This window comes from Centrocercus urophasianus, unplaced genomic scaffold (assembly GCF_019232065.1).
Source record: "Centrocercus urophasianus isolate 14NV4802_14NV808 unplaced genomic scaffold, USGS_Curo_1.0 seq_1462, whole genome shotgun sequence".
Classification (NCBI taxonomy): Eukaryota; Metazoa; Chordata; class Aves; order Galliformes; family Phasianidae; genus Centrocercus; species Centrocercus urophasianus.
Genome location: NW_024884656.1, coordinates 36,295 through 63,651, shown reverse-complemented (window position 1 = coordinate 63,651; position 27,357 = coordinate 36,295). Strand labels below are relative to the sequence as shown.

The window sequence follows — 27,357 nt, the reverse complement described above, 5'->3', positions numbered from 1 at the left end:
TCGGCGGGGGCCGGTGAGTGCGGGGCCGGGATGCGGAGAACGGGCGCCAGGTCGGGTGGGACCGAGCGGACCCCGCGCCGCCGCTTCCGCGCCGCGTCCGAGCCCGCAGCGCTCCGCGGCCCGGCTTCGGGCGGAGCTCGGCCTTCCGGGGAGGCGGCGCTCGGTACCGGGCGGCTCCCGGAGCCGCGTCCCGCATCGCCCGAGTGCGGTCGGCTCCGGCGGGGGGGCCAAGCGGTGCGGGATCCGAGCGCGGGGTTCGGCCGTGCGAAGCTGCCGCGCCGCCCGTCGCGCACCGCCGTCCGGCCGCTCCGGCTGCGCTGCCCCGGCGGTGCGGTGCGCTCCCGGCCCCGCGCTCCCGGCTGTGCGCCGCGCTCCGTGGCCGCGCTGCAGGCCGCCCGCTGGCTCAGCGCTGCGTGGCTCGCCGCGTCTCCTTCAGCGGTCGCGGCTGAGGCTGCCGCGGCCCTGCGCTGCCGTGCCGGGAGCCGCTCGGTGCTCCCCGCTGAGCCTCTCCCTTCCTGCATCACCTCCGGCTCCGGGCAGACCTCGCTGGGGACGCGGCCGCTGCCGCCCGTCTTCCGTGGATGCTCCCTCCCCGAGCCGGAGGAAGGTTAAAAAAAGCCGCGTCTGCCATTTCCAGGCTGAGTTTCTATGGTGACGGTGCGTCGGAGGAGCAAAAATGCGGCGAGAGCTCTGAAATCACCGCCGGCTGTGGGCACATGTGGGCTTTGCCCGGTGCTGCTGGCCGTGCCCTGCTGCGAGCACGGAGCTCGGGGAGCCGAGCTGCGCCTGTGTGCTCAGCATCCATCAGCACCCCGTGCAGAAAGGGGTTATTGTCAGAGGACGGAGATTATTTCCTGCTGTGGAGGTGGTCAATAGGACAAGGGGGGAATGGTTTTAAACTGAGACAGGGGAGGTTTAGGTTGGATATGAGGAGGAAGTTTTTCCCCCAGAGGGTGGTGAGGCACTGGAACAGGTTGCCCAAGGAGGCTGTGGATGCCCCATCCCTGCAGGCATTCAAGGCCAGGCTGGATGTGGCTCTGGGCAGCCTGGGCTGCTGGTTGGCGACCTGCACACAGCAGGGGGTTGGAGCTGGATGGACATTGTGGGCCTTTTCAGCCCAGGCCGTTCTGTGATTCTCACAGACGCTGGCTGTGTGTCCCCTTCCCAGGGTTGGAAGCAGATGATCTCCAGGATCCCTTCCAACCAAAGCTGTGCTGTGATCCTTTGGGCACTGTGCTCTAGGCCAGGGAGCGCCTTCTAAAGAAAGGTTTTCCCTTCAGGTTGATGTATGCTTAGGTTGAAAAATCCATTCCTGTGGGTGCTCCAAACCTGGGATTCACACTCATGTCTGTCAGAGGAGCTGCTGCTGTGACTGAGCTTCTTGCTTTTGTTCTATGCTGAATGGAAGGTTCAGAGGATATTTTCTTGGGGCACTTGTTAGGGTGGAAAAATGGCTGGGTGTAATGAAGTTTGCTGATATTGCACAGCGTTGGTGTTACTGAGAGCTGCCTGGTGCTTCCTGGGAGCCGTGACACCCCCAGGAGGGATGCAGGTCGGGGGCTGCAGCCCTTCATCACACTGCTGTGCCCCAGAAACAGAGCACGGAGGATCTCAGTTCCCCCCAGTTGGCTCCCAATGCCCTTCAGATAAGTGCAGGATGGAGGTTTCTGCTCCTTGGCTGTGCTTGGGGTGCAGCCACATACTTGGCTGCATGGGTCAAGGTCTGGAGAGGGCTGGGGGAGTCCCATGCTTTCCTGTGGCAGAGGGATCTTCTCCCAGGGTACGTGTGGACCAGAGGCCTGTGGAGATGAGATGGTGTAGGATGAAAAGTCCCCTTGCTGTTCCTTCTCTATTGCTGCTGGGAAGAGACGGTACCTGAGGTGCCTTTTGTGCTGCTGCAGCAGACCTCTTCTGCTTTTTCTTGCTTACTGCACAGCACAGGACACACGAGCACAGCTGCTGCTCGCTGCTGTGGGAATCTTCTGCATCTCGTAAGGCTGGTGGGTTTTGCTCTGAGGTTGCATTTGGGCTTTGAATTGGGGATGGTAAAGAGTGTGGCAGGGCAGGAGGATGCTTCAGGGACTGGTTGTGGAGGGCGGGCTGGGCACACGGGTGCTCACTGTTTTACCTGCAGAGCTACACGGATCCCACCCAGCACCCAGCTGCTGGAGCTGTGCTGATGGCACATTGTGACATGGATAGCAATAGGACAAGGGCAATGGTTTTAAAGTGAGGCAGGGGAGGTTTAGGTTGGATATGAGGAGGAAGTTTTTCCCCCAGAGGGTGGTGAGGCACTGGAACAGGTTGCCCAAGGAGGCTGTGGATGCCCCATCCCTGCAGGCATTCGAGGCCAGGCTGGATGTGGCTCTGGGCAGCCTGGGCTGCTGGTTGGCGACCTGCACACAGCAGGGGGTTGGAACTGATGAGCACTGTGGTCCTTTTCAACCCAGGCCATTCTATGATTTGATTCCATGACACGCAGGCATCCCTCGCTGGCTGCAGCCAGACCTCCGTGGGTCTCACAGAACAGCTCGTGCTTTGGCACGGCTGGAGCCGAGCGCATCGCCCGGCAATGGGAGGTGAGGATCTGCGCCCCAGTGCTGCCCTGCTCTTCCTCCCCATCGTAGGGCCGTGCCTGCAGCCGCCTCTCCTCCCTCCCTTTCTCCCGCTGGCCGCTGCTGCTCAGCTGACTGGTGGTGGGGCTGCGGAGCTGGGAGGGACCTCTCCCTCCTCCCGTGGGCAGGGCTGCCTCAGCCGCGGCACGGCGGGAGGGTTCGCTCCCTCTGCCTGGCACCTGCAGGCCGTGTGGCAGCGCTGGCCTTGTGTTTGCAAGCCGTGCTTTTGTGCAGCATCTGCTGAAAGCAAGCTGGCTGCCTGGCTGCCTCTGCTCGAGCAGCGCTGCGAGATCCGAGCATGGGCAGGTGGGGTCTGGGGAGCTGACACCGTGCTGACAGAGCTGGAAACGTGCTGCTGAGCATCTCCTGTGCTGTGTCTGGTAGGTGATGTGTGTGCGTGTGTGTGTGTGTGCAGCACGGCTGTGGGGTGCTGCTGTGGGAAGGGGATTTGCTGCTCTCAGCCCACAGCTGCACACTGGCAGCGTTTGACTTGAAAGTTTCTTGCCCTCAGCTTTGTGGTTCACGTTTCTTTGTCCCATTTGCTGCGTGTGATGAGTTGAAGGGAGTTCAGCTGCCTGCCACAAAGACCTGTGGGTTGAGGGCTGTGCAGCAGACGATTGGTGTGTTGCACAGCCCAAGTTCGTGAGCAGGGCTGTGCTTCTTCCTCTGTCCTGCAGCACGAGGTCAGCACAGCTGGGCAGGAGCACTTCCTTGGGAAGCCCCTCAGTGCTCAGGGCTGGCTGAGGGCTGCAGGTTCCTCCAGGGAAGGGAAGGGCTGGGGTGCAGCACTGCAGGGCGCAGACCTTTTCTCACCCTTGCCTCTCACCTGGCATGAGGGTTTGTTTGGGAAGAGCACTGCTGGCATTGCACAACCAGCACTTGTGAAGCCTTCGCAATGCAGGAAGTAGAGGCGCAGCCTGAAATCTTAACCAGCCCCACATTAATGGGCTACAAGAGGTTTCATGGCCTTCGTCAGGGCAGGTGTTGTGTTTCTATGCTCCCCCTCTGTAATAAACACGTCTCCCTGCCTGTGGCTGGGTAAAGGACCCCTGCAGGGGCTGCAGCTGCCTGATGGGGGTCCCAGGGCTACACAGCAGCTTCCCTGCTATCCCCAGCAGTGAGTGGAAGTGCTGGGGCAAGGCTATGGGGCAGGAGCGTTCTTGCTGTCTCCTGCTGTGCCCACTTCAGTGTCACAGTCTGCGTGGTGGCTGCAGTGTCCCATGTGTGTCCGGGCTCTGTGACCACAACATCTCAGTGCTCACAGATTGTGTTTCCAACCAGCAGCTCCCTCACTGCATCTCTCTCTGCTCAGGGTCCTGTGGGCCTGGACTGGGCAGCACCAGAAGCCACGGCGCCTCTGGCTCTTGAGGGCTCTTAATGACCCTTTCAGAGGGAACAGTGGAGTTATTTTCCATTCTTGTGGGGCTGAGCCAGCTGTTGCAACATCAGGCTGGGAATGGGGAGAGCCGCGCTCCTGGCTGTGGGGGCATGGGATGGTTCCTGGATGCACTGAGGTGGCTGCTTTGCTCATGCCATCACTGGGGGTTTCGTGTTGTTGCTCCTGCCTTGCTGCAGGTGAGATCTGTGGGGCTCAGCATCCTCTGCCCCACCCTCTCCAAGCAGTGAGCCTGGGGCTGAGCAGCTTACCAGGCTGTGGGGCCTCATGATGGGGAGGCAGCTCAGGTCTGCAGCACCCTGGTCACTGCTCTCTTCTCTCCACAGAGTCCTGCAGAGCGGCGGCGGTCCCCGTCCGATGGGAGGATGGTTGTTCTCAGGCAGTTTGGGCTGCTTCTCTGGAAGAACTACATCCTGCAGGTAGGCTGGCACGGCGCACTCAGGCACCTGGGCACCACCAAATGTCACTCAGCAGGGGTTGCAGAGCATCCTGGTTCCTGTGCTTGCATGTCAGGGAGGGATGAGCGGGCGTTGCTGCTCTGTCCCCATCCCCTCCCATCCATACTTCACCATTGCCCTCACTTTTATTGGGTGCAGCTTCACTTCCCACAGGCAGGACAACCCACATGGCCTCCTGTGTGACAGTGGCTTTCTGAGCTGTCTCACAAACCCTCTGACATCCTCTGGAGGTGGTGATTGCTGTAAACCTACTGTGACCTGGTTGGTTTTTCTTGATTAGTTTGTGCTGTCCTCAGAAGCAGCTTTTAGGGATGCGTGGGCTGCTTTAAACCATACTGTCCTGGCATCTACTCCCATCCCAGCTTTGTGCATGGCAGCTGGTTGCTTAAGGGGCTTAGGGAGCTTAGGGCTCGCTGCCCAGGAGCTGGCCTCCCCCAGTGCCACGAAGGGGCTGTGGACTCCTGGATGCTCAGCCTTTGGCAGAAGATGTGCTCCCGGTGAAGGCATGGAGCTCCACAGCTGTCAGCTGTGCTGTGAAGCTGGGTGCTGGGCCCAGGGGTGAGGAAACGCCTTACTCAGAGCTGTCAGGGGTATGATTATGGATGAGTGTCCCCAGTGCCTCTGAAGCACTGCAGTTTGAGTGACTTGTGCAGTAGCACCAGGCTATGCTGGTAAATGTGTGCTAGCTGCTGAGTTCACAGAGTCAGGCAGTTGTTCTGGAGGCAGTCCAAGGGGCTATTAGAGGGTTAATTTGGTTGTAAATCAGCAGAAGGCAGCTGGTTTGCAAGAGCTGCGTTATAAAACCATCAGACATCTGCAATGCTCGCTTTTATGAGCGTGGCCTTTGGAACACTCCTTTTCCTGCCAGCCCTGCTGCGGTGCTGTTCTTGACCCTGTGCTCCTACTTGGGGCTGTGCCCCTCTCTCTGACGTGGTGCCCAGTGGTCACTGATCCCCTCGGGACCAGCTGGAGGTGATGGCCGAGGAGCTGAATGCCCAGCTTGCTCACTGTTTTCCTCCCATCTGAAAAACAAAACCTTTCTCCACTCTGTAGAGAGCCTGTGAGGTTCTGACCTAATGTGCAGCACCAGTCAGGGGTTGGTGTTGGCAGATCTGAAGGAGCAGCCTTGGAGCACAGCTTTGGAGTGGAGGCAGGGAGGAGACACAGCAAGCTGCAGAGGTGGCCACGTTGGGAAGATAACCTCTTTGGTGCTGCTTGTGCCCTTCTTGTCCCAGCTGTGGCAGACAGAGGCTGCAGTGCCCCTTGCTGCTGTCTGAGCAGGAGCTCTTGGAGCACTTGCTGCTTCTGCCAGCATGCTCAGTGCCAGGTTCCCACTGAGGCTCTCTGGCCTTGGGCATGTGTGGAGAAACCTCAGGAGCTGTAGCTGCAGTGGTTGAGGCTGGGTGAGGTGTATTAGCTGGGGTGCTGGCAGCTCGTGCTGCAGGAGGAAGCACAGGGGGTGCAGATCCACCCAGTGTCCCATTTTCCCTCTGGTGTTTGGGCCAAATGGGATCTGCTGCCCATGGAGGGGCACAGCATGGCAGCCACCTCCATCTCCCACGGGGCTGCTGTCTGCCAGCAGCCATGGAAAAGCCCACTTAAAACGCTATTTAACACACAGGCTGAGCAATATAGCAGATAGTGGAAAGCTTGCAGTGTCTGGGAGGCAGCTCCTGTGGGGGCTGGGGGCCAAGGAATGGGGCACAGCCGTAGAATCACAGAGTAGTTGGGTTAGAAGGGTGCTGCTGCAGACTGGCTGCCCCAAACTGAGCTTCAGATTCAAGAAGCGTTCTGAGGCGCAGGGTGATTTTGGGGATCCTCTTTCCCTTCTTCCAACATTGACATTTATTTCCACCCTTCCCTTCCGGCTTCCCCTCAGAAACGTCAGATTTTGGTCACCATCATAGAGATCTGCCTGCCGCTGCTGTTTGCTGCCATCCTGATTGCTCTGAGGCACCGCGTGCACTCCGTCAGCCACCCCAACGCCACCATCTACCCGTCCCTGTCCGTGGATGACCTGCCAGGCTTCTTCTACCGACGACACTCCAGCAACCCCTGGGAGCTGGCGTACGTCCCCTCCAACAGCAGCGCCGTGCAGAGCGTCGCCAGAGCTGTGGAGAGAGCTTTGCCCATCAGCATCCGAGGTGAGCAGAGCTGTGCAGAGGTGCTCAGGGGGTGCTGATGCTTTTGGGGTCTGAGTGCCGGGGCGGCGGCAGCGCTCTGAGGGCTGAACTTGCCAGCTGGGCTGAGGTGCCCAAAATAGAGCTGTGCCCAGCGGCCTGGTCTTACAGGGAGAATCTGGGTAAAGCAAAACGAGGTTTGGACAAAGGGCATCCAAACGGGATTCATTTATGCCTCATCAATCTGTCTTCCATCCTGGGAATGGGTGGGTTGGCTGGAAATTCTCTAATGAATTTTTATGTGGATGCATCAGAGGACTGCAGAACGGTTGGGTTGGAAGGCCCCCCCCAGCCCTGCCATGGGCTGTGCCCCCCAGCTCTGCTGCCCATTCTGTGGCCATGAGCACCTCCAGGGATGGGCACCCACAGCTCTGGGCAGCAGTGCCAGCACCTCCCTGCCCTCTGAGTGAAGGATTTCCTCCTCACATCTCGCCTAAATCTTCCCTCTTTTAGTTTAAAATCATTTCCCTCTGTCCTACCGCTGTCTGCTGGTGGTGCAGATGCTCTTTTCCAAGGATGCATCAGTTTTGTCAAAATGTCAAGGCAACGGTTTTATTTTTGTTTCACGAAAACTACAGCTCTGATTTTTGTCACATCTTGTTACAGTTCCTATCTAGAAAATTATGGCCTTAAAATAGTTGAAAGTGGCTGTCACTTCCTCACAATGAAGCATTCGGAAATTTCCTTGCCCAGAACATTTTAGCACTTCGTGTTTCAAACTGAAGATAATGTGAAAGGAAATCCAACAGCAGGCTGTGGGACCTGGTCAACACACCTGAGGGATGGGGTGCCGTCCAGAGAGACCCAGACAGGCTGAGCAGTGAGCTCAGGTGAACCTCGTGAGGTTCAACTTATCCAATTGCAATATCTGCACCTGGATTGAGGCAGCCCTTGTTACCAATACAAGCTGGGGGGTGAAAGGATTGAGCACAGCCCTGCTGAGAAAGGCCTGGGGGTCCTGGTGGGTGACAGCTGAACACGAGCCAGCAATGTGCCCTCACAGCCTGGGCAGCCAACCGAATCCTGGGCTGCATTGTGACCAGCAGGGCGAGGGAGGGGATCTGCCCCTCTGCTCCGTGCTGTGAGACCTCACCTGGAGCACTGCATCCAAATGGGGAGTGCTCAGTACAGGAGAGACACAGAGCTGTTGGAGTGCATCCAGAAAAAAGCCACAGAAATGATGCAAGGGATGGAACACCTCTCCTATGGGACAGGCTGAGAGCTGGCGATGTGCAGATGGAGAAGAGAAGGCTGTGAGGGCTGAGAGCCCCCTGTCAGTATCTAAAGGGGAGCTACAGGAAAGAAGGGGACAGACTCTTTATCAGGGTGTGTGGTGATAGAATAAGAGGATATGGTTTCAAGCTTAAAGAGGGGAGATTTAAGTTGGATGTAAGGAAAAGGTCTTTTGCAGTGAGGGTGGTGGTGGACAGGAACAGGTTGCCCCATGATGTGGTTGATGCCCAGTCCCTGGATACCTTCAAGAACAGGCTGGATCAAGACCTGGGCATCCTGATCCAGCTGTGGTGTCCCTGTGCATTGCAGGGAGTTGAACTAGATGGTCTCTAAAGGTCCCTTCCAGCTCTAAGGACTCTGGTTCTGCCCCTGGGGATGGCAGGGCTGCGTCCCGCACGGATTCCCCACCTCCCACATTTGGGACATTCCAGCTGTGCCTGGGGCGCATCCCTCCTGCCCAGCATCGCAGCTGGGAGCTCAGCACCGCTTTGCTCTGTGCCCACGCGCACCCTGCTCACAACTTTCCTGCCCCACAGCCCAGGGCTTCGCCTCGGAGCGAGAGTTTGAGGATTACGTCCGACGGGACAACCGCTCGGGCAGCGTGCTGGCTGCCGTCATCTTCAAACACCACTTCAGCAGCAGCACAGACCCGCTGCCCCTCCAGGTGAGCAGCTCAGGGCCGGGGCGCTCTGCTTGCAGCCCTCCCAGCAGCTCAACAGCAGCCGCTCCGGGAGCGTAACCCAGGTTTGTGCCTTTGTGGTCAGCCTGACGCGGCCGTCGCTGCTCTCCTGGCAGGTGGACTATGAGCTGCGCTTCAAGTACAGCCCCAGGAACGCCCCACGGAGTGAGCAGACGGGGCTGAACCCCAACCTGGACCGGGACTGGCACACCAGCTACCTCTTCCCACTCTTCCAGCTGCCTGGGCCCCGCGAGGCCAAGTTTGCGGATGGCGGAACGCCGGGTAGGGCTGTCGGGAGGCATTGGGATGCTGCTCTTCTCTCTGTTTGAATGCTTTTTGAATGGTAAAAGCCCAAACCCTCTAGGAGTTCTCATGCTATTTAAAGACTTCAGCTCTGTGGTTTGGGCACAGTTTTTTAATGAAAGCCAAACCTCAGACTGAGCAGGAGGCAGCAGGGCCTTGCAGGAACTGGCACTGGTTCCAGGAGAGCCCTGCTCTCAATCCTGGGAGCTTCCTCTGTGGCTGCAAAGGGGGTATTTCTCCCAGTTTTCCTTCTGGCTCCACAGTGACATCAAGAAAAGGATTGAGAGAGCAGGCAGACTCACTCATCAGTGTGAATAGACTTGAGAACGATAGGACCATATCTCCTAGTTCAAATATTTTGCAGGGTGGGGTGACCAGAAGCTAAGGTCAATTCCCTCATTACAATATTTGTTTAGCAAATTAGTTAATAAAAAACATTGTTAGTGATTACCTATTCTCATCTTTTCCTTATCTGTCCAGTTCATTTTAAGTAACCACCTCTTAAAATGCTCATCTGAGGCTTTCTAAACAGAATCTGAGCTTCATTTTAAGTGGCAGAAATCCCAAATAAAAGCAGAGCAGTTAAAAAGCAGTGAAAGATTTTTTTGTTTTTTAATGCGCAAAACGTTTAAGCCAAGTGTGTCAGCAATGGGCTATATTCCTCCTCACCAAAATACATCCCAAAAAAGGACCACGTGTGAGCTGAGCTCAGTGGCAGTGTTGGTGACTGATGATGACCAAGAATCTCTGTCCTTAGGAAAACAAAAGCACACGTGCAGAAAGGTTGCAGTTTATATTGAGGTTTTCTGCCCCCTGCCTTTAAATGAAGATTTCAGTTGCTCTGGAATGGTGGTGCCACGATAGCTGTGTTGGTTTTGCTTTTCTTACAAGCTCTTCTAACATTTCCTGTTCCTCTTCCCCAGAAGTCCCTCCCATACCAGCTGCCTCTCTTCCAAAGGGGCTGTGCTGTTCTCTGCTCCCCAGGAACAGTGCCTGTTTGTATTCCCCATCTTGTTGCCTTGCAGGTTACATCCGGGAGGGCTTCCTGGCGGTGCAGCATGCCGTGGATCGGGCCATCATGCAGTATCACACCAACAGCTCTGCCCCCAGCCTGCTGGAGAACGTCACCGTGGTGGTGCAGCGCTTCCCCTACCCGTCCTACGTCAACGACCTCTTCGTCCTCGCCATCCAGAACCAGCTCCCACTGCTGCTCATGCTCAGCTTCACCTACACCTCGCTCAACATCGTCCGTGCCGTCGTGCACGAGAAGGAGAAGAAGCTGAAGGTAATGTTGGGGCTGCACACCTCCTGTGGCACGGTGGGCCAGGGGCCAGTAGCTCTCACTGCTGTTGCTGCAGGTACTTTGCACGCTGAGCTGCTCACCCCTTAAATGAGCCAGGCAACGACAGAATCCCCGTTGGCTTTGCAGCTTTGCAGCCAGCACATGGAGGTGGGCAGGCACGCTGGCAGTGGGTTAGCAAAGCCCTGGAGGAATGTTGCTAATCCTGCTGCCAGGAGCAGTTGGCCAGACTGCAGGCTGAAGGGCAGCTTGGCAAGGAGCAGCTCTGGCCGGTGCAGGAGTTCAGCATGTGGGAAACAGGACTTTGGCCTTTTAAATTTAGAAACTCGTGTTTTCGTGCTCTGTACGTGTTTGTGTGTGTCTGTATGTGGGCAGCAGGGAGCTCAGTTGATGCAGTGCTCATTGCAGCCGGGTCAGGCTGTCCCGCCCCTTCTGCTGCCAGCCCCTCCTGCTGTGCTTCGGGTTCAGCTCAGCTCCTAAGTACCACTCCAATGAGAGTCTCCACCCCCCCTTGCTGTGCCTGCATCCCCCTGCCTGGGTCATGCGAGTGCAGCCATGGGTGACAGTGTGACCTCCCTGCAGGAATACATGCACATGATGGGCCTCAGCAACTGGTTGCACTGGAGTGCCTGGTTCCTCATGTTCTTCCTCTTCCTGCTGGTGTCTGTGTTCTTTGTCACCGTGCTCTTCTGTGTCAAGGTGAGTGTGTTTCCTCAGGCCAGAAGCTCTGTGCTGGTGGGGCACGAGGGCAGCAAGGCTCCTTTGTCACAGGTTGGTCTGTACCAGTGACTCAGGCCTCATATGTGTGCCTCAGAGCCTGGAGCTGTTGGGTGGACAGAGCCTGAGCACTGCAGAGAGTACCTGAGAGCCCATTTGAGTCTCTCTCAGCTTCAAGGGTGTGAATTGACAACCTTGCACCCAAAGCTGCCTTTGCCAGCAGTTCCTCCCCCAGGAGGAGCAGACCTGTCCCACTGCTGAGCACTACATGCTCGGGGGATGCAGGCTGCCCTCGCTGTGCACCCGTGGCACAAGAAGCACAAGGTGACTCTCTGGGTGCAGAGCACAGTGTTCTCATAGACCCTGCACGGGGACAGCCCTTGTTTCCTCCCTCTGGACTGTTCTAAGAGGGCCTGGGTGTGCCTACCTGCCTCTACATCTGTCTTTAACCACAGAGACCATTAGGCATGGGGTGCCCCTGTGTGCCTGCAGCCATGGCCAGCTGCAGAGGTAACTGCTTTTTCTCTGTAGGTGAGTGAACAAGGAGCTGTGCTCACTAGCAGTGACCCCACGCTGGTGTTCACCTTCCTCGCCATCTTCTCCATCTCCACCATCTCCTTCAACTTCATGGTGAGCACCTTCTTCTCCAGAGGTGAGTCCTCCCCGCTTGCCTCCTTGCAGGGCTGGGTCTGCCAACCATGCCATCCCCAGGAGCTGTGCTATAAAACTGTGGATTGATTTGGGTGTTGGGGATACTGGGAGGTCAGTGGTGCATCCAAAGCAGGGCCAGCTCCAGAGCCGCTTGAGATTGCTGCGTGTGGAATAACTTGCTTTGACTGCAGAGCTGGGGGCCCTGTCTTCTTTTTGTTGTTTTTTTTTTTTCTGGCTGCGTTTTCCACACAATGCTTTGGCAGGAGATGTGTGTACTGTCACTTCTCAATCCATGTCAGCTCATGTGTTGGGGCCTCATTCACCTGCTGTGACCCCAAGGTGTGCTGGGTTGGGCTGGGCTGAGAGCCTCCTCCAATGCTGACTGTGGGGTTGGTACTTCAGCCTTGCTGTGGGCCTGGGGCGAGTCATCATCCGCCTGTAACCACAGCTCCTCCAAAAGCTTGGATCTCCAAGGGTGGCAAGCTGGTGAGAAATGCTCAACAGCGCCAATGTGTGGTTGATGTTTCCCCTCCTGCTCTTCTCTGTGCTCACAGCAAATGTCGCAGCTGCTGCTGGAGGCTTCCTGTACTTCTTCTCCTACATCCCCTACTTCTTCATCTCGCCTCGCTACGACCTGATGTCCCACAGCCAGAAGCTGGCATCCTGCCTCATCTCCAACGTGGCCATGGCCATGGGAGCACAGCTCATAGGCATGTTTGAAGGAAAAGGTGAGCACAGGAGCCTCTCTGCCAGGGTGGGTCTGGATGGGCAGTGTGGGGGGCAGAAGGAAGTTTGGCAGAGACAGAGCAAGAGCAGGAGAGGCGATTGCTGGGTGCTTTGCAGCTCTGAGCAGCACCAGGGCTCTGCCCCTCTGAACCCATGCATCTGACAGTCATGAAATGAAGCCTGGGCTATTGCCAGACACTTTGATGGCAAAGCCAATTTTCTTCTAAAGGATGCTAATTAATTGCATTTCCTCCTTTCCAATGTTCCCGTTGGTTTTTTGTTTTGTTGTTGTTCTTTAATTTGTATGTCAATAAGAATTTGCTGTTTGCTCCAACAAAGGCAGTGTTTTTGCAGAGCAGTGTCGCTGAAAGGAGCCTGCAGGGGTGGAGGGGCAGCGACTGCAGATGAGATGGTTTCTCCCAGGGCAATTGCAGGGGTGTGATGAAAGACATGTAAGGAATGGAGTGGGAACCTTGAGATTTTAGTACGTTTCTGCTCCTCTTTTTTTCTCTACGTGTATGAAATGGATACTGTGGGGCCAAGTGTGTGCCTTTCATTGTGGAGCAGTGAGTTAGAGCAGGCAGTGCTATCTTACAAGCCTGGGAATGCACTCTGCTCTGCTCCTTCCTCTTGGGGATGAACGAGCTCCCTCAGCAGAGGTGAGCAGCGTCCTGTGTCCCTGCAGGGACTGGCATCCAGTGGAGGGACCTCATGAAACCTGTCAGCGTGGATGACAACTTCACCTTGGCACAAGTCCTGGGGATGCTGCTCCTGGATTCAGTGCTCTATGGCCTGGTGGCCTGGTATGTGGAGGCTGTCTTCCCAGGAGAGTACGGCGTGCCTCAGCCCTGGTACTTCTTCCTGACGGTGAGCACTGCTTACACACCCCTCCAGCAGGGCTTATGGCACGGTTTGATGATGTTCCCTGCTTTTTGCCTATGCAGCAGGCCAGACTAAAGTGAAACAGTGGCACTATCAGCTTCCAGAATTCGAGGTGCTTGCTATGTGTCCTCATTAAAGAATGATCTAGTCAGCTTTTTTGACTGTGAAGTACATCTTGCAGGTCTTCTTGGCTTTAAGTCTTTGTCCCGACACTTCTTCGCACGCATGGTGTTACTAACATTGTCTCCATGCCCCCAGCATGAGAGAAAAGCATTAGCTTCTTCACCCTGCTCTGGAGAGAAGCCTGGGGTGGGAGTCAGCAGGTGGTCACTTGGGATTGCCCTGAGCAGTGAGGTTTGGCTGGGTCTGCTCCGAGCCATCACCAGCAGCCACAGGGGGGGATATGGCTGCATGCTGTCACCCATCAGCTGTGCTGCTGTCACTGCCAGCCCGGTGCCATCACCAGGTCTGGTGTCATCCTCAGCCTGTCAGTGTTGTGTGACAGAATCCCCTGAGCCGCAGTGACAGCAACGCTTCTGACTGTAAGCATTGGGAGGCTTTTCCTCCTTCTCTCTCAATTCCTGATTGCACCATGGTTTCAACTCCCTTTCTGTAGCTAGACTTGTGCAGAGCTCTTGGTGAAGCAGGAATGCAGCTGTCTGCCAAAAGCCCCCATGGGCTGGAAGACTGTCATACCGTGCTGCAGCTCAGTGCTTCCCTGTGCTGGGCACGTTGCTGTGTTGCCCTCGTTCTTAGAAAGCCAGGTCCAAAAGAGTGAAACTGCAGCACTGGACTCTCGCCCATTTCTGTTACAGGATGCAAGGGGTTTTTTGGAATGGTTATTTGTTGCATTTGCTCTTCAGGCTCTTCTGGGCGAGATGCTTCTCCCTGAGCAATTTTATTTCTTGCCATATTGGCCTTTCCTGTGGAAATGAAGACAGGGAAAAGTCACAGGGACAGGCAGCCAGGGGATGGCAGGAGGTGCAGCTCTGCCCTCTGGTTACTCTGCCTGCACTGCCCAGCATCTGATGGGCCAGGAAGAGCAGCCTTGCAGTGGGGCACCTGCGTGGCAGAGCAGTGGGGAATGGGTTGGTGTGGGCCCGTGCCTGAGGCTTTTTCTGTCTTCTCCTGTTAGCCCTCCTACTGGTGTGGGCAACCCAGGACTGTCATTGGAAAAGAGAAGGAGGAGGAGGAGGACCCTGAGAAAGCCCTGAAGAGCCAATACATCGAGGAGGAGCCTGCTGACCTCGTGTCAGGGATCAAAATCAAGCACCTTTCCAAGGTATTACCTTCACAGCACAAGCACTAGGGCAGCTGTTGGTCCTGTGCCCCCCAGTGCTATTTCTGCATTAGAGCAGCTCTTGGCCACATAGCTTCTGCAAGGAGCACAACTCAGGTCTTTTCCTGCTACAGTTTTTCAAGCAGCCTCACAGCACCCTGGGCTTGCAGCGTGCCTTGATCCTTGCTGTGTAAGGCTGTGGGCAAACTGCAGCCTCACCCTGCAGTGCTGGAGCACGGTGGTCCAGGAAGAGCAGTCCTAGAATGGTGCATGCTCACCCACACAACAGCACTGCCCACTGCATGGTGTCGTTGCTTTTCTGAACGCTGCCACCTGCAGGGAGTTTACCCATGTTTGCTGCCCTCTGCTCCTCAGGCCCTGTAGTGTGGGGAGGGACCTTTCCCAGAGCTAGCATCTTTTAGCTGTGGGCTGAAGTTTGGTACCCGCAAGTGAGTGATGTCTGCACTGAGCCTGCTGGACACTGCTGTCTAATGCCAACCGCAGTGATTGTCATGGCCTTGCACTGCCTGGAGGTGCAGAGGGAGCAGATTTGACAGCACTCGCTGTGAATACAGCATCAACTTGTTAATGTGATCTCCACAGGTCTTCAAAGTGGGAAACAAGACAAAAGAGGCAGTGAAGGACTTGACGGTTAACATGTATGAAGGGCAGATCACTGTCCTGCTGGGACACAACGGTGCTGGGAAGACCACCACTCTGTCCATGCTCACAGGTAGGAGCTGTGACCTGCCATGGGGCTGGCATGTGGCAGGGGCAGCTGCTGGGGCCCTGCAGGCAGGGCTTGTGGCATTCCTCAGGGAGCAGAGCTGTGCCTCATCTCTTCAACTGGGCAGGGGTTTTGTTCTTCCCTGCTGCACCCTGGGCTCACTGAGCTGTCAGATGAGATGGTGCAGTTATGATGGGGATGGCTGGGAGCTGTGTTGCTGCCTGGAGAGATGGAGGGAGCTGAGCGATCAGCCCCAGGGTGACACCAGGACAGAGGCTGTGCAGGTCACAGGCAGTCTGACACCTCTGTGTCCTGGCTGACTGCTGCAGCCTGTCTGGCAGAGCAACACAAGCTCATGGGTCGCTCCTCCCAGGTCTGTACTCCCCAACAAGTGGGCAGGCGTACATCAACGGCTATGAGATCTCACAGGACATGGTCCTGATCCGCCGGAGCCTGGGGCTGTGTCCACAGCACGACGTGCTCTTCGACAACATGACAGTGGAGGAGCACCTCTACTTCTATGCAGGGGTGAGTGCAGTGCCTGGCAGTGCCTGGCAGTGCATGCAAAGCTGGTGCTGGGGTGGGTGGGCAGCATGGGGCTCACTGGGTGGCAGCACGCACTGCTCACAGGTCTGTCATCATGCAGGCTCGGGGTGATGCCCAGAGGGTGGGCAGTGGCCATCTCTGTACTGCCTTGCCTTTCTGCCTGCATGCGGGAAGGTGCGTGGAGTGGGGGCTGTGGTCGGGTTCAGCAGCCAGTGGCTGATGAGGTGGGAAGGATCTTTGCTGGGGATGTTTGCCACTGCAGCTGTGCTTAACCTCCTTCCCCTCGTGTGGCAGCTGAAGGGATACCCAGCCTCCAAGTGTCCCGAGGAGATCAACCACATCCTGCGGATCCTCAACCTGGAGGACAAGCGGCACTCGCTGACCAAGGCGCTCTCTGGTGGCATGAAGCGCAAGCTGTCCATTGGCATCGCCCTCATCGGGGACTCCAAGGCAAGCAGCTGTTGTGGGATTCACTGAGAATCCTTCTCTTGGGGCCAGCAGGGGCTCTTGTCTGAGGTTGTCCCTTACCTGTTGTGGGCCAGTGAAGTGGCAGCAAGGAGGAGGCAGGAGCACTGCCATGAAAGGGGACAGCGCTGAGCCTTGTTCCCCAGAGCTCCAGAGCAGCTGTGCTGCTTGGATACTCCTCCAGACAAAACCACTGCGTGCACACTGGGAGCTCGGGGCTTCTGGATCCAGAGCAGATCTCTGGCACTGCTGTGCCTCTCTTGACCAGCGCTCATCTCCGATGTGCAGGTGGTGATGCTGGATGAGCCAACGTCGGGGATGGATCCAGCTTCTCGCAGGGCCACCTGGGACCTCCTCCAGCAGCAGAGGAGCAACCGCACCATCCTGCTGACCACACACTTCATGGATGAGGCTGACCTGCTGGGGGACCGCATAGCTATCATGGCCAAGGGCGAGCTGCAGTGCTGCGGCTCCTCCCTCTTCCTCAAACGTAAATATGGTAAGGAAGGAGCAGGCAGGTTGTGCTGGAGTGTTTGTTCCTGCCCTCCCCTTCATGCTGTTATGCCTGTTTGGAGGCTGGAACCCACACTCACTCCTCACGGCTGCATAGCTAGTTGCTCAGAGCTGGCTGCAAAAGGCTTTGCTTTGTGCTTGCTTTCAGCCCTTCTCACTGGCCTTTGCGTTCCCTGCAGCCCATGCAAAACCAGCAAGGCCCTGTGGTGCTCAGCAGCCCCTCTGTGCTCCAGCACCTCAGAGCCATGGCTGGCCTGGGCTGTGCTGTGACTTACCCTCCTTTCCCCTCTCTTCCCAGGGGCTGGATACCACATGGTGATGGTGAAGGAGCCGTACTGTAACCTGGGGGAGATCTCCCGCCTCATCTGTCAGTACGTGCCCAACGCCACCCTGGAGAGCAATGCTGGGGCAGAGCTGTCCTTCATCCTGCCCAAAGAGAGCACTCACAGGTAACAGCATCGTCTGCCCTCCCTCTGTGCATGGATCCCCCTGTGCACACTGAGGCCTGGCTGCTGTAATCATGGGCTAGCTGGGAATGGAGCTGCTCTCCACGTCTTGGAAGGTGCAGGGGGACATGCAAGGGCACAGCTGCAGTGCTGGTCCAGGGAAAGTGGCTTTGGTTCCTCCTCTCACCACGATCCTCTCTTGAGTCTGCTGCTGTGCTGCTGTCTCGCCAGCATACCTGCCATGCAGTGACTGCATGGGGTGAGGTGTGGGAGGCTGGGAGCATTGAGTCTTTGGATAGCGTGATGTAACAAGGATGGCCGAGGCTACCTGTGCAAAAGCAGCAGCAGAAAATGGAGCCTGAAATCTGGGGGGAGGAGGGGGCTCAATGCTGCAGAAGCAGCACCCAGAGCATTGTAAGATCTCTTATCTCCTCTGACTAGGCTGAAATCCGGGGCCTGAGGATACAGGATGCCACGTTGTGCAGCTTTATCTGCTGTCCATTAAGACATCATTGTGGGTGGTGTCTCCACCCAGCTCTGGGGAGCCCTGCCTGGTGGAGCTGGCCTTATGCCAGCAGAAAGGGAGAGCAGCAAAACCTGACACCTCATTTATCCTTGCAGGTTTGAGGCCCTATTCACAGAGCTGGAGCTGAAGCGGGAGGAGCTGGGCATTGCCAGCTATGGGGCCTCGGTCACCACCATGGAGGAAGTCTTCCTGAGGTGGGGAGCTGGCAGGCCTGGATGGCAGCAGGGACCTGGGCTGTGGTCCAGCTGGTGGGAGGAGCAGTGTGCACATGGGGAGGAGCTGGTCCACCATCTCAGGGTCAGTCCTTGGAAGCAGGTGCTCAGAGTGCCTTCAGGGCTGGCAGCACAACCCGTGTGCTTTAATCATTTTCTGTGAGAGCTTTCATGAGGGGTACGGGCCTGGGATCAGGGCAGTGTGTGGGCTGGGCTGGGGTCTGTGAGTGGAAACACGAAGTCCAAATCTGAGCGTGAAGTCCCGCTAAGCTCCTCTTCCGCCTTTTCCCTGCAAAAACAAACATGAGTTTTGATTACATTAAAAGAACAAAAGCCAAACCACAATTGCAGCTGTGGAAGAAACTTCATGCAGGCAGCACTCTCCTCCCATAAGCCCTTTACTGAGTTCTGTCTTAATGCCCAGACTGGGAGAAAAACAGCTGCTTGGGGAAGAGAAGGAAGTTTGAAAACTCAGCCTGGCACAAACTGCACTTGGGCTGTGTGTGCACATGTGGGTTTTGTCTCTTGAAGTCTCCAGCTTGATCCTCTCTGGGTTGGTGCCTCACCATCTGTTCTCCATCCTGGCACAGGGTTGGGAAGCTGGTGGACTCCAGCATGGACATCCAGGCCATCCAGCTGCCTGCTCTGCAGTACCAGCACGAGCGGCGCTCCAACGACTGGGCCATGGATGACTCCAGCAGCCTGAGTGGGATGACAGACATGACAGATGACAGCGGGGCACTCATTACAGAGGACTGCTCCAGCATCAAGCTCAACACTGGGGTGAGTGTGGGGTGTCAGTGCCACAGGAATGGCACCTGTGGGACCTCTGCACTGGTTTTACCGTACAGAGCCTGCCTGTGGCCAGTCTGACCCTGTGTAATTTGGGAGTTGTGAATGTAGAAGTGAACTCTGAAACTTCAGTGTGCATTGTTTCAAGAGTTGCTTGGGGTTGGTTGCTGGGGTGGGTCTCTGCTATCCTTTTTATGTTAATTCTTCACTGTGGAGATGCCTTGTTTTGAAGATATCCAGATGATTCCTGCTCATTTATCACCTGCTATTGCTAAATCCCTTGGCATTTCCAGCGGGGAGATGAGAAAAACAATCTTCCTTCCCTCGCTGGGCCCTTCACGGCCTGCTGCCTCACGCCTGTGATAAGTTGCCTTGTCCTTCTCAAGGGCATATCTACAACCAGAAAGACAGAAAGATGTTTGTGGTTTAAAAAGCAAAGAAGGTGCTTGCTTGCATGGGCCGGGTGTCTCAGCCTGGCCGCTTTGACATGTTGCTGTGCTGCACCAACCCCAATTGTGAACCTCCAGTGCTGAGCTTCGATCAGAGGTAAAGGTCCTGTCCAAAGCTGGTATTTAGCACCTTAGCCTCCAAAGTGCCTGCTTCCCATTGGGAAGCTATGGATTTTGGGCAGCTGACTTGCACTGCCACACAGCTCCTCTGTGTGTAACTATCCTGCTCACTGCTTTGCTGCAAGCAGGTGGTGGGGCAAGCTGTGGACTGATGGAGGAGGAAGGGACAGGGAGGGGGCTTTGGACTCCATGCAGGATGATGGCTGCCCGTGGTGGCAGGGCAGGCTCTGACCTGGCTTCTCCCTTCCCAGTTCTACCTGTGCTGCCAGCAGTTCTACGCCATGTTCATGAAGCGAGCCATGTACAGCTGGCGCAACTGGAAGATGGTGGCAGCGCAGTTCCTCGTGCCACTCATCTTCACTGCCTTCGCCCTCATCGTGGCCAAGACCTTCCCTGGGCCCAGGGACTCCTCCATGCTGAGGCTGACCCTGGAGCCCTATGGGCAGACCATCGTGCCTTTCTCCGTCCCCACCGCCTCAGGGCTGCCGCAGAAGCTGGCAGAGCAGTTCGTGGAGCTGCTGGATGCCCAGCACCAGTCACCACTGGAGGTGCCGGGTGAGGCTTTGCAGAGCACTGGGTGATGCTTAGTGGGGGCTTTTCCTGCCAGGGCTGGATCCCGTTTGGCGTATCCTATGGTATCATGTCCTGCACAGGGGGGTACTGCAGCTGGCTCCTGCCCCTCCGCCCCTGGGCAGACCTGTGTTCTCTGTAGCACTGTGTTTGTGGCCACCATTAGGGCAGGGTGGGCAACAAGGGTCGGCGCTGCTGGGGTTTTCTCCAGTTGGCCTCAATCGCCTTCCTTTTGCCTGGAGTCCCCTTGTAACAGCAGCGGTGTTCTGCAGGTGGCCTGGAGGAGTACCTCATCTCAAGAGCATCCGAGGAGGGGGGGGGCCTTCAATGAGCACTACATCGCCGCTGCCTCCTTCGAAGGAGCTGACAACCACACGGTGGTCACTGCACTGTTCAACAACCAGGCCTACCACTCTCCAGCCACCGCCCTCATGTTGGCTGACAACGCTGTCTTCAGGGTGCTGATGGGCCCCAACGCTTCCATCACAGTCACCAACTACCCTCAGCCCCGCAACATCACCGAGAAGGCCAAGGACCAGCTCATGGAGTAAGTCTGTTTGCCTGGTGCTTGCGTTCCTGCTAGGGCTCACAGCATGCGTTTGGCACACGTTGGCTTGATTGTGCTGGCGGAAGACTCAGACAAGAGTTTCTCAGGCCTCAGCGTGGCTGTGATTGCGCTCTGGAGGCAGGGTAGCAAAGCTGTGTGGCTGACTGACCTGCCTTAAGCCTGGCAGCCCGTAGCTCAACACACACAACTCAGTGGTTGGGGGTTCCCCTTTAGAAGCTCGCAGCCTGTGGCTGGGGACCCTTTCCCTGCAGAGCTCAGCTGCTGGGCGGCAGAGGAGCTGTGTGGCTGTGCAGCCCATGGAGCCAGGGCCTGGGCATCATGTCTTCCAGAGGGATGATGCGTGGGACCTGGCAGTGTTGTGCTGGGGCAGTGCAGCTGTGTTGTCCCTCACGTAGCCTCAGCGTCGGTCTGTCATGCTGTTGCTGTTCTAACTGCTGCTGCTGCTCCCCTGCAGAGGCCAGACTGGGTTTGCCATTGCCATCAACTTGCTGTACGGCATGGCCTCGCTCGCCAGCACCTTTGCTCTCCTGCTGGTCAGTGAGCGGGCCATCAAGGCCAAGCACGTCCAGTTTGTCAGCGGCGTCTACGTGGTCAACTTCTGGCTGTCAGCCCTGCTCTGGGACATCATCAACTTCCTCATTCCGTGTGCTCTGATGCTGGTAAGTCACCTCTGACAGCCTCATCCCTCCTGTCACAGGAGCTGGGGTGGCATCGTTTGCTCTCGAGACAAACGTGCTCTCTCCTCACGTTGCTGCACCCCAGGTGATATTCCAAGCGTTTGATGTGCAAGCCTTCACCCAAGACAGCCACCTTGTCGATGTGATGTTGATCTTCCTCCTTTATGGCTGGGCCATCATCCCCCTTATGTACCTCCTCAGCTTCTTCTTCTCAGTGGCAGCCACAGCCTACACCCGTCTCACCATCTTCAACATCCTCTCGGGCACAGCCACCTTCCTTGCTGTCACCATCATGAGCATCCCAGGTGGGTCAGTCCCTGCCCAGCCCTGCACCCTGCCACCACTAAGAAGACACAGCCCCTGAGAGGACTCTGTCACACTTAGATCCTGGGGCTGTCCCATGCACCAGAAAAACCTAAACAGCCCCTTCTCACCAATTAAACATGACAAAATGTGTTGGTTCTCTTTCTGAGACATATCAGGGTCTTTCTCTAAATCCAATCTGTTGATCGTCTTTCAGAGTTAGGCTTGGTGGACCTCTCCAGAACTCTGGATAAAATCTTTCTCACCTTACCCAATTACTGCTTGGGTCAGTGCATCAGTGACTTCTACCAGAACTATGAGTTCATTCAGTTCTGCACCTCTTCTGTTGAAGCCATCTTCATATGCAAGGCATTCAGTGAGTCCCCCCATCGCCTGCCCCTGCTGCCCTTCCCTCCTCCTCATCTGCAGCCACACTGGGCTCCCTGTGGGGTGGGCAGGGGGCTGGGAGTGTTGGAAAGGCTGGTGTGGGACCAGCAGGGCTGGGGGGTTGGCATTCCCTACCAGTGCCTGGGGAGGAGATGCTCGCCTGAACAGGTGGCTGTGGTGTCACGTGGCCTTTAACCCAGCCTGGGCAGTAATTCCAGTGACATTTTAAAGCAGAAGGAGCATTTGATAGTGACAGCAATCTAGTTAAGGAATCTTTTTTCTTACTACTGAGTTGGAGGAAAATGTAAAATAAGGAAGGTTTCATAGAGCTCCCAAGGCAACCCAGTCGTGGTCCTGATAGATCTCCTGTCTCCTCTGTGTGCCTTCAGTGAGCATCTTCTTGGGGTCAGGAGCTGAATCCTCTAGGGAGAAGTGCTGGAAAGAGCTGTGGGCAGGGATCCCAGTGTGGGCTGGGGTGGAGCTGAGGCTGGCAGAACTCCCAGCTTTCTCTGAAACTTTTCTCCCTGGAGTAGAGATTGATTTGACTTTGTTCCAACCCAGATATCAGCTATCAGGTGAACTACTTTTCCTGGGAGTCGCCTGGGATCGGGCGATACCTGACCTCCTTGACCGTCCAGGGTTTCTCCTTCCTCTTCCTCCTCTTCCTCATTGAGACAAACCTTCTCTGGAGACTGAAAACTTTGGTCTGTGGCATCTGCAGGCGGCGGAAATGGGTGAGCTGAAGCTTGTGGGAGGCAGCAACGTGGTGCAGGTCCTGTGGAGCGTGCGGGAGGGCAGAGAGGCGTGCTGTCCCTATTGAGAGAGGGCTGATGGAGCAAGTGGCTCCTGCGTGAGCTGGGAGTGCCTGTCTGGACAAAGCTGCTGATCCCACAGCAGCAAGGTGACAGTGGTTTTTTGCCCTGTGTTCAGGTGGCACTGCTGAACAGTGTGTCTGTGTTGCCTGAGGACCGGGATGTGGCAGATGAGAGGAAAAAGGTTTTGGAGTCACCACCAGAGCTGCTGTCATCACTGAGCAGCCCTCTCGTCATCAAGGAGCTCACTAAGGTGAGGAGCACGTGGCCCTTCTGGAGCACCGTGCTGTGAGCACGGCCTGCTGGCCTTGCTGTGCCCTCAGATGCCTTGCATGTGATGTGACCAGCATGCTCACACCTTGCCATCCCCAGGTCTATGACAGCCGGGAATCCCTGCTGGCGGTGGACAGGATCTCTTTGGCAGTCAGCAAAGGGGAATGCTTTGGTCTTCTTGGCTTCAACGGAGCAGGCAAAACCACCACATTCAAGATGCTGACGGGTGATGAGAGCATCACATCGGGGGATGCCTTCGTGGATGGCCACAGCATTCTGGCCAACATCAAGAAGGTACTGAGGGCTGCAGGGGCAGCGCATTGTGTCCTACGTCTGCCTGGGCTGAGCCCCTTGTGAGTGCCCCTGGGGAGGGCACGGCTGTGGGTGCCAGGGGCAGTGTGGTGCACCAGGGATGTGGTGGTCTGATCTGGTCCAGCTTTCCCTGTTAATGTGGTCACTTGAAAGCAGTCCTGTGGAGAAAAGACTAGCAGATATGAAATGAAGGGAAACCTCACAAACCTTCTGAGGGTGGCAAAGGCTTCGTTAAAACTGTTTAGCTCTCTAAATGGCTATGTGAAAAATGTGATCTAGTGCAGTTAGATGGTGGCAAGTGAGATTTCCAGACCTCTGACAGCTGAGAATTGCCCAGGCAATTGCAAGGCCAGAGATGAGTCACAAACTGACCCACCCTGAGCACGGATCAGGGTTTTGATTCAATCCCTGGATGCACGCATCTCTGCCAGCCCTAGGCACCCTGTGATATTGAGCCTTGTAGCAAAGCTCCGTGGGTGCCAGGGCCTCTCCCAGTGCAGAGCTGCAGCTGAGCCAACCCCTCAGCTTCTTCGTGCCCCCAGGTGCAGCAGAGGATCGGCTACTGCCCTCAGTTTGATGCCCTGCTGGAGCACATGACGGGCCGTGAGACGCTCAGTATGTATGCCAGGCTGCGGGGCATCCCTGAGCGTTACATCGGCAGCTGCGTGGAGAACATGCTGAGGGGGCTGCTGCTGGAGCCCCACGCCGACAAGCTTGTCAGGACCTACAGGTGAGACGAGGCTCCAGGGGGCGAAAGCTCCCCCCGGCAGGGGGATTCTGCCGTGCCTGGCTTTCCTGTGCTCAATGCTCCCCTCTCTCCCCCACAGCGGTGGTAACAAGCGGAAGCTGAGCGCTGGCATTGCCCTTATTGGTGGCCCCCCCGTCATCTTCCTGGATGAGCCCTCCACTGGTATGGACCCCGTGGCCCGGCGTCTGCTCTGGGACGCGGTGACTCGGACACGGGAGTGTGGCAAATCCATCATCTTCACCTCCCACAGGTGAGTGTCCCAGCAGTGCCCAGCCCCGCAGCTGGGGCTGGGGGTCCTGCCCCCCCCCCCCGCTCAGCAATTCCCTCCCATCCCACAGCATGGAGGAGTGCGAGGCGCTGTGCACACGGCTGGCCATCATGGTGAACGGGCAGTTCAAGTGTCTGGGCAGCCCTCAGCACCTGAAGAGCAAGTTTGGCAGTGGCTACACCTTGCTGGCCAAAACGCGGACTGATGAGGAGGGCGAGCTGCAGGCCTTCAAGGCCTTCGTGGAGAAGACTTTCCCAGGTACCCTGAGCTGCTAGGCAGGGTGTGTATGTGAGCTTCCCCCATTTCACAGCTCACAGCCTCTCTCTGCTGGTCTCTTGCAGGCAGTGTCCTGAAGCACGAGCACCAGGGCATGGTGCACTACCACTTGACCAACAAGAACCTCAGCTGGGCGCAGGTAAGGGATGCTGGAGCACGTGTGATACATGGGAAGAGAAGGGAGGGGAGGAGGGGGAGTGGCCACTTTGCACAGTGGTGATGGAAGGGCTGTGTTTGCTTGTTGCATCCTTCCCAACCCGTATCTCCCTCCTGGGAAGCACAGCGCTGGTTCTGGGTGGGCTCAGAGCCACCTGAGCCTGCAGTGTCTGAGCCTTGCTGTTCCCTGCTGGACCCCAGCCCAGGGGACGTGTGGTTCTTGATGGAGTTGGACACCCTGCCCCGTGGTCTCCATGGGGAAAGCTTGACTCCTATGCTGTGGATACCTGACAGTAACTGATGCTGCTGTGCCATTCCCTGCAGGTCTTTGGGGCCTTGGAGAAAGCCAAAGAGAAGTATCGCTTAGAAGACTATTCGGTTAGCCAGATATCCCTGGAGCAAGTCTTCATGAGCTTCACTCGCTTCCAACACTACACAGAGGACAGAGGGAAATGAGCAAGAGCCCTTCACGTCCTCCTTCATGGACTGGCCCCGCCGCCTATACATAGTATATATAGAGACAGTAATTTATATATCAGCGTGTGTCTTAAATAATGTATAAATGTAAGAAAATTTTCACTGGGGAGGGGGGAGAGGATGGAGTCGTAACCTCCTGCTAGGGGGAGCACAGTGCTCCATGTGCATCAGCTGCCCGCGCACACGTGTAAATGAGTGTGTGTGTCTGCCACTTCCACCTGCATCTGTGGCCAAAAGAAAAGCCCTCGAAGCAGGGGAAGGGGTGGCTGGGTGCTGGTGGGTGCTGCAGGCTGTGCCGGAGCCTCAGGTCCCCATGCCCCCCCATCCTGCCCCTCGTCACGCACACTGGGAAGCGGCTCCGCGGTCTCCACGCGCACGTCGAGTTGTGTTCTGTGAGGTGGTTTGCTTGTGGTTTATCAGGATGCTGTCCAATAGCTTAGATCCAGAATGGTTGCTGGGTTCATGGGGATGCACTGTGCCAGGGGGAGGGGACACAAAACCCCCATCCCAGCCTTAATGGCATGGAGATGCAAGAAGGGAAGCTGGCACAAGCAGCATATGCTGATTGTTCCCTTGACACCAAAACCCTCGGTGCCACCGTGCCTGGCTCTGTGACAAAAGGGAACCTCAGGAGCTCCTCTTGCCTCCACTGCTCAAAAGCAGGGGCAGAGGGAGCCTGGCGCAGCCCCGCTGTGCTGGGAGAGGCTGTGCTCATGGAGCAGCACCTGGCATGGATGAATCACAGCCCGGGGCTCCGTGTGTGGGCAGCAATGGTTGGAGGTGCAGCCTGCTGCCTCGGCACTGCTTCCGTTAGAGGTTTAAACAACAGCACTGCCCTGCAGCGTGTTCTGCAGCACTGCAGCACAGCCCGTGCCCACATTTCTCCCTGTCCCCCCACCCCACGCTGCCCTGGCTGTGCGCAGTGCCCACAGGCAGCACCCAGGATTTATTTTCGACGTCTCCCAGCGTTTGCGTTGCTTTTCTGTTTGTTTGTTTTCTGTACGTGTCGGTTGATTCTCATCTGTCTCTAACTGGTCCCTGTGTCACCTGCGGGCAGTTGCCTCCAGCTGCTCCGTGATCAATGCAGAGCTATTTGCACTATAGTCCTACACACAATTGCACATACTAAATGAATTAATATTTATGGCAGGGGGTGCTGATTCCCTCCCTGTGATTGCATTGTCGGGTCGGGGTGTCCTTTGGGTTGGGTTTTTGTTCTGTTCCTGTAACTGAATCATCCTTTCCTGTTCCATATTTTTTTTTTTTTCCCCTCTGCCTAATGTTGTTTAAAAATAATGATGGTGCATCATGTTACTAAGAGTTTCCCCGGATCTTCATGGGGTTGTGTGGTTATTAGCAAGCAGCCAGCAGGGGAGCACAGCCCCTGGGACAACGACTGTGCTTTCTGCAAGCATCCCTCTGCTGTGGGGGGGTGATGTGGGAGAGCAGCGCAAGGAAAGCAATGCTGCTTTCTCCTGGGGCCACCAGGAAGGCTGGGACCCTCTGTACAGGGCAATGACAGGATGCAGCAGGGCTGCTGGGGCTTTGCCTTGCACAGGGGCAGCAGTGGGAAAGTAGGAGCAGGGGGGCTGTGTGGGCTTATGGGAGGTGCTGCCCTGGGTACCACCAATCCTGCATCCTGGCCTCTCTTTGCTGTAGCACCAGCCCACACTGGGACTTGCTGCACTGGGGCACGGTCAGCAGGCAGCACTGCTGTTGCTACCTGTCGTGATCCCCCTCCTGCAGCACCATCTGGGAAGCCTGGGAAAGTGCTGTGGCTGCTGTGCCAGGCTGCAGTACAGTTGTTGTTCCCACCACAAGAATAAAGCTTTCCTTTTTTTCCAGTGGGTGTTTTCTGGCTTTCTTTGCATTCAGTGAGAGGCTCCCTGCCCTGCATGGCTTGGTCTGGGAAGGACCTGATGGGGCTCCTGCACAGGGACTCAGCCCGGACAAAGCTGCACCGGGGCCCTTCGTGGGATGCAGCCCCTGCAGCGGCTGTCCCGCATGAAGGCTGTGCTGCAGGGCTGCTCCCGGCCCCCTCCTCCCACTTCCTTACCCCTGTGAGGACCGCAGAGATAACAGAGCTGCAGAGATAGCAGAGCCTGCACAGCTGCCGGCCGCCACACTCAGCCCCCGGCAGCAGCACCTCCAGCTCCACGGGGCGGCTGCAGAGGGACGATCCGAACCTCTCCATCTCTGCGCCCCTCCGCCGGGCCACCAATGCTCCACCGGATCCAAACTCTCCCCGGCCGCAAGCCTCTCACCCACAGGCAGTTTCAGCGCTTTATTGTCTGTCCTGCTACAGTGACCCGCTG

At 56.7% G+C, this 27,357-nt stretch overlaps 1 protein-coding gene across 1 annotated transcript in view; it reads left to right on the top strand.

Annotated features, from left to right (window-relative positions):
- ABCA3 (ATP binding cassette subfamily A member 3) overlaps nucleotides 1–26,886 on the top strand; it is a 27,094-nt gene extending 208 nt beyond the window's left edge. Inside the window, 31 exon segments of the mRNA XM_042815274.1 lie at nucleotides 4,338–4,430; nucleotides 6,349–6,613; nucleotides 8,419–8,546; nucleotides 8,678–8,843; nucleotides 9,890–10,149; nucleotides 10,747–10,863; nucleotides 11,413–11,533; nucleotides 12,087–12,260; nucleotides 12,944–13,125; nucleotides 14,276–14,422; nucleotides 15,023–15,152; nucleotides 15,520–15,674; nucleotides 15,987–16,142; nucleotides 16,446–16,656; nucleotides 16,969–17,119; nucleotides 17,738–17,836; nucleotides 18,445–18,637; nucleotides 19,467–19,770; nucleotides 20,058–20,107; nucleotides 20,109–20,332; nucleotides 20,808–21,012; nucleotides 21,116–21,335; nucleotides 21,551–21,709; nucleotides 22,282–22,454; nucleotides 22,651–22,785; nucleotides 22,905–23,099; nucleotides 23,660–23,847; nucleotides 23,945–24,115; nucleotides 24,204–24,391; nucleotides 24,475–24,548; nucleotides 24,890–26,886. Of these exon segments, the coding sequence (XP_042671208.1) occupies nucleotides 4,377–4,430; nucleotides 6,349–6,613; nucleotides 8,419–8,546; nucleotides 8,678–8,843; nucleotides 9,890–10,149; nucleotides 10,747–10,863; nucleotides 11,413–11,533; nucleotides 12,087–12,260; nucleotides 12,944–13,125; nucleotides 14,276–14,422; nucleotides 15,023–15,152; nucleotides 15,520–15,674; nucleotides 15,987–16,142; nucleotides 16,446–16,656; nucleotides 16,969–17,119; nucleotides 17,738–17,836; nucleotides 18,445–18,637; nucleotides 19,467–19,770; nucleotides 20,058–20,107; nucleotides 20,109–20,332; nucleotides 20,808–21,012; nucleotides 21,116–21,335; nucleotides 21,551–21,709; nucleotides 22,282–22,454; nucleotides 22,651–22,785; nucleotides 22,905–23,099; nucleotides 23,660–23,847; nucleotides 23,945–24,115; nucleotides 24,204–24,391; nucleotides 24,475–24,548; nucleotides 24,890–25,021 (5,127 nt within the window). The 5' untranslated portion in view covers nucleotides 4,338–4,376 and the 3' untranslated portion in view covers nucleotides 25,022–26,886.
- Nucleotides 26,887–27,357: the final 471 nt, after the last annotated feature.